General features: G+C 40.4%; 1 protein-coding gene across 2 annotated transcripts; it reads left to right on the top strand.

Annotated features, from left to right (window-relative positions):
* Nucleotides 1-270: 270 nt before the first annotated feature.
* On the top strand, nt 271-5,636 carry LOC108166836 (neurogranin). 2 transcript variants are annotated; one of them, XM_017308386.1, is made up of 3 exons: nt 271-580; nt 1,824-2,025; nt 5,432-5,636. In XM_017308386.1, the coding sequence occupies exons 1-3, from the start codon at nt 566-568 to the stop codon at nt 5,485-5,487; spliced, it is 273 nt and encodes a 90-aa protein (XP_017163875.1). In that variant the 5' UTR covers nt 271-565; the 3' UTR covers nt 5,488-5,636. The 2 variants fall into 2 exon arrangements, with proteins under 2 accessions (XP_017163875.1, XP_017163874.1); XM_017308385.1 differs by having other exon boundaries at nt 305-580; nt 1,821-2,025.
* Nucleotides 5,637-6,000: the final 364 nt, after the last annotated feature.

Here is a 6,000-nt window from a genome sequence, read left to right as displayed (position 1 = left end):
GGGCAAATCTATTGTTTCACTGCCATCTGGACTTTAGTATGTCCGGGCTGGTCACTTGTTGTTGTTTTTTTTTTTTTCTTAATTGTGAAGTTCCTTTCTGTGATGGAGAAAGTTGTCAAATTTTAACAATACAGGTTCCGTGCAGAACCGGCTTTCTGTTTACGCAAAGATGGTTAAACTCGCTCATGTGATGTGTAATTCCCATTTTTAACGTTGCAGTTTGTGGATGTGTTAAGACATTTGCGAGGGTAAAGTGAGCAGAGTAGGTCAGCAACCCTAATGAGACCGAAAGGACGAAACACATGCTGTTATGTTTGTAGGAGGTCTCTCTTTCTCTTTCTCTTTCTCCCTCTCTCTGTGTCCCTGCTTCTCTCTTTCTCTCTCCCTCTCCCTCTGTGCGTGAGCGACTGTTACTGAACATACAGCGCCTGTTAGTGAGAGCCAGTCAAGGCATCTGTATTGTATCAGAGACCCGTTTAAAGAGCGTCCTCCTGGGCCCGAGTCAGAATTTATTTAGGCACTCGTCAGCTCACCTGAAGACTGAAGTCGTCCCAGAGCAAAAGAAATGGACTGTCACAATGTGAGTAAATGCTTCCGATGAACTTTTAACGCCTTTTAGCTGTTTGGATGAATCTGTTGCTACTTACAGACGATGCCCATGGGTTGTTACTGGGAATGTCAAACTGCATGCAGAAGCTGGAATTGTTGGGGGGGGGGAGTTTTTTGTCCTTTTTCTGTTTGTTTTTTTCGAAGCTAAATTCTTTAAAAGAAGCGAATATGTTGTGAAGATAGAAAACTTTACACAATAGATGTGTTTGGCAGTGTATTCCTCTGTCCTCCTGTGAAAGAGCTGGATGCTGGCTGCTCTGTGAGCAGTCAGACAGAGAGGCTAATGAATGCTGGCCGAACAGGTGGGTGGTCACACTCCCACACTTAGAAGGGGTTTCACTGGAGACATGATGCGCTGCTTCGCCGAGATAGCGGGATGGCAGTGGGACCGTTCTGTGGGCTGCGTTTTTTTTTTTTTTTTTTTTTTTGTCTTAGTGGGAAATGTCAGTCCGTTACCACAAGCAAAGCACGACGTACGCGCAAATCTGTTGTCTCCACAAGAATTGAATAGGTGTTTACATAACTCATCAATATCCGTGGCACTTTTTCACTGACAATTTGTCACCAGCAGGAATTTCTCTTCCCGCCCACTCCGCTTTTCCTCTGGGACAGTGGATTCTGAGTGGCTGTCGTGGACTGCAACAATTTTTTTTTTTTTTTTTTTTTTTTTTTTTGCTGGATCGTCTTGTTTTTTGTGGGGAGGGGGTGGGGAATGCTGCAGAGAAGGTGTTTTTTTTATTATTTCTTTGACAGGCGTCTTTGGGTGTGAATTTGGCAAGTTTGGAATGATGCAAAGTAACTTCAATCTGCATTCTTCAAATCTTGGGCATTGTTAGTTTCTCACGAGGAAAGATTCAACTCTTTCCTCACCTTTTTTGAAGATAAAAACAAATAAAACAAAACCCAGAAAAATAGAAATTCTTGAAATTAATCGATTTGCTTCATTGACAAAAACAGAATGTAGACTTGGAAAAAGTTGAATGTTGACAGACTGAGAACACGGATCACAGCTGCTAAATCGAACATGCTTTAGGCAAAAAAAAGAAAAAAAAATTACAACTGTTAAGCATTTACAGTTAACCCAGCAAAATATGGTCTCGCAATCTGTTATCGGTGGAAAAACTCCCACAAGTGTTTCATGGAAAGAAAACACCATGGCATGATCCTCAAGTCCGTTCCCCGCACTGCTGTAAACTCGCTTGTCCTCGTAGCAGGAGGAGTGCAGCCGACCCCAGGAGGAGGAGGACATCTTGGACATCCCCCTGGACGACCCTGAGGCTAACAGAGCCGCTGCCAAGATCCAGGCTGGCTTCCGCGGCCACATGACCCGTAAGAAGATGAAGCCAGAGGACAAAACCGAAGGGGAGGAGGTGAGCAGCACTGGGGATGTGCTCAACAGCAGCCAGGGGGGCTCAGGTCAGTGTTGTAGAGCCAAGGGGTAAGACTAAGTCCCATAATGCTGCAAAGAGGGCATTATGGTTAGCGATTGTAAATATGGTGAGAGAGAGGCTCTCATCACGTCATAACTACCCTAGATAACTTAAGGTAAGTGATGGGGAAGTACCGTATTTTCCGGACTATAGAGCGCACCATACTATAACTAAAACTGGAAACGTACACATATAAGCCGCACCGGGCTATAAGCCACTGGTATCTCCGCCGCTCTCGGTTTTCCATAAGAACCTAATAAACCTGCTGGATTTTATTAAGGACGCAGTGCCCCCACCCTCCCGCCCCTCCTGTCTCCAACACCGAACCATGGTTTCGTTCACGCCAAGCTTGCAGCGGCTCTATTTCCCTCCTGTACTGCCAGATCGATAGCCTTCAACTTAAAAGCTGCATCATATGAGTTAGAAAACATTCCTCCGTCGTGCCTCTAGTTAGCATGTGCTTGTTCTAAATGAAAATTAGCACTTTCTTCTTTGATTTCCAATTTTGACTTCCAATGATTCACTTCCTGCTAAAGCGCCCCCTGGTGGTTGAAGAAAAATCGACAGGAAATTCACCCCGGGCTGTAAGCCGCTTGGTTCAAAGCGTAGGAAAAAAGTAGCGGCTTATAGTCCGAAAAAGCAATGTGGTCAAAAATAACTTATTTGACCACAGTGACAGATTATTTAGATAAAGCCAAATATATTTATGAAAGCAACATGATCTGATATTCTCAGGATGTCTTCTCTGAGACAAACACATATTGAAGGAACACTAATAAAATTTTAAACATTAGGACAACGACCGTTTAATCCTATGCATAATTCAGTCTGTCTTTTAAAAGTCCCTCATGGTTTAAACCAAGTGTGATTAATGCAAGACATAACTGAGTGACTCATTTAATTACCCCACGGGATAGCGACAGATGACTGAATGTCTCAGTTCATTTTTTCTCCTCGAGAGCTCAGATTAATCTGCCTCTAGATGCAAGAGGCAGAAGGTATTCGGGTTCCGTTTGCTTGGAAAATGTCAAGTACCGTCATCTTGCACCTATTTACTAGTCTCTATTTGATGTAAGACAGTAGGTGGGGAAAAAAATTAACATTTAATTATTACATTACAAAATACTTAACGGGTTGTGCTTAAGCTTTATAAAGCAGCATTTCTGTGGCTGACAAAAGTCCAAGGAAATTGTTGTTTTTTAATCATTATTACTTTCATTTTTATAGAATATATATATATTTAGTCCACATCACAACGAACACAAAATGAAACAATTTACATTAAAATGTTCTTGCCTACATTAAAATGTAGACAAGAACTCACATACAGAATTTTGAATTTAAATAAAAAAAATAAAAGCAAAACAAATTCAAATGATATCCTAGTAGTCTATAGATTTGAAGAGTTGCCACAAACTGTAAGATTAATACTACTGCTTTATGGATATTAATTATTATCAACATTACTGATAATTAATTACCAACATTATTAATTGATGTTGAACCTTGAGTTTGGAAATGTTTCCTTTAACAAACATTGCGTCACATTTGAAACCATGGAGCTGAAAAGGCAGGCAGTTTGTGCTTGACCAACAGAATAATCCTCCAATGTTTGCTAAAGATATAAATTAATTTGTATTTGATTAATATAGCAATGTGTAGAACAGGTTTCCTGTCTTTGTAAATTTATTTTAAAGTAAGACGTTTGCCGTTCCAAAACATCTGGGTGATACTGTCAATGTCTTAATTTCTCTTAATGATCTGAGCCAATAATCATCAAAGTTATAATCTCTCGTTCTGTTCAGATCTTTACCAAAGCAGGATGTGTCTTTGGAGCGATGAGCAGATATTTTGAAAATGAAAATTCAATACAATCACCACCATCATTCTTTTAGAAAGGTGACGACATGTTAGGGTTAGGAGTTAAGATGAATGAAATGGTTACTCCAACTTGTTTATACCTCACTGTGGACAGTGAGGTATTCTTATTGAATGTTGGACTTTACTGACTCAGTGACATGACAGACAAGATCTGATTCAAGCATCAGGGTGAACTTGGCACAAGAATCATAATCCTGAAGCCTGGAGCCTGAAAACGAAGGCAACTGCAAGAAACAAAACAAAATAACAATAACAGAAAAGAAACGGGAAAAAAAAGATCATTAATAAAAAAAAAGAAAACATGACATAAAATAAATGAAAACTGTTGAATATTTCAAGCAAATTAGCATGACTCACATATCCTCAACCCGGTGCAGGCCAGTCAGTTCAGACTCCATTTCATATCTTTGCATCACTCTTCCTATCATACTTTCATTTTGTATGTTAGCTCCCCATTACATCCACATACTCAAAGAAGTCTTAGTTTTGAATTACAGGCTTAGTTTATTTTGACAAGTATATTACATTCTAAAAGGTTTCTGCAACACTACATCTCCTTTTGCTCTGACTTTTATCCCTGTTTGAGACTCTGGACGTTCCTCATCAAACCAAAACAACTCAAAGTGTCCTCATGCTGGTAGATATTTTTGTAAAGTCCACATTTACCTGATGTAGACTTTGAGTAAGATAGAAAAAAAACGTTAGATTGTTGGTTGTCAAAGCTGAGATAAAAATCCCTCTTGCAAGTTCAAAATGGCACGTAGTTAGATGGAAAGGTACAAAAAACATTGGCCGTAGAATAACCAAAGCTACATATGGTGAGGCGATGACTGACCTACATCCAGGCAAGAAAATAAAAGAATGAAAACAACAAAAAAAAGGAAAGAAAGAAAGAAAAAATGAAATGCAACTAAAAAAGATAATTCTTTCCATCAATCTTCTCTCCTCGTAATTCTAATCAATCTCCATGAACTCAAAATAAAACTTTAAACACGTATGGCCCATTTATTTCCCCAAGTATGGCCGGTTTTTAATCAGGTGAGCATGTTTAACATGGTGGATCTGCATCAATGATTCTCCCTAACCCAGTTGCTGGATGCTTTGTGTCTTTAGGTAGGAGATGTATTTATAGCTGCAGGTGCATTAGGTACAGTATAAGCCTAAAACGGCCGAGCAGAATTAATGGACCTGTCGGAGGGGAGCTGAGCGTCTTGAGCTCCTCCCGCAGGGGTAGACCCCCTTTCTACAAGAGACGCTCTCATCAGTCATTTCAACTGTCCCCCTCAAGAAAACTCCAATATTAACAGTACACTAAAACTTTGTAGAATTAATAAACATATTTGATGCCCCCCCTCCCCCCCAACACCCCCCAATAGCTTTCCTCAACTTTAGTACGATCAGTGTGTCGCTTTGTCTGAGAGGTTTCTTTAACCTTGACGGTAATAGATATAGGAACCGTTCCTTCTAGGTTCTTCGTATCCTGACTGCGCCTCGCCTATTTCTGTTTTTAGAGACAGGAAGATCGGGGGCAGTAGAGAGAGACGACACATCTGTGCCGGAGCAGTGACGCCCCTGTCCTGACCTGGATGATGAGAGGGAGAGGAGTCAAGAAGAGGTAGTGAGAGATGTGTGGCTCAAGCTGGCATAAGCTGGTTTGCAGGCTTACCTTTTAAATCCCACCCCCAACAAAATCGTATCCCTTTTTCTCCCCNCTGCCCCCCAACATGAGTTAGCTTTAGAAAATGAACAGTTTCGAGGGTGTTATGTGAAATATTTGTGAACTTTAACACTCCCTCCCTGCTTCTGCGGCAGCCTCATCAGTACGGATATGTTTGACCCAGAATCAGCGACTCACTGCATGTACTTGTGAAATTTCTGGTACTGTGCTAGTTTTTAGACGATGATCTGTGAATGTGAAAATGAATGTCTGCCAAAAGCTAAACAGGGCTGTTTTTTTTTTTTGTTTTGTTTTTTTGAATGGATCAGTGCATATATCCCGTGTATACAAATTGTATGCATCATTTTTTGTGACTAGTGGCTTCTGTTTTGTTTTTTTTCCTTTGATTTGCCACGGTTTTTT

This window comes from Poecilia reticulata, linkage group LG13 (genome assembly GCF_000633615.1).
Source record: "Poecilia reticulata strain Guanapo linkage group LG13, Guppy_female_1.0+MT, whole genome shotgun sequence".
NCBI lineage: Eukaryota > Metazoa > Chordata > Actinopteri > Cyprinodontiformes > Poeciliidae > Poecilia > Poecilia reticulata.
The sequence above is the reverse complement of the archived record's forward strand: the minus strand, read 5'-3'. Positions and strand labels throughout refer to the sequence as shown.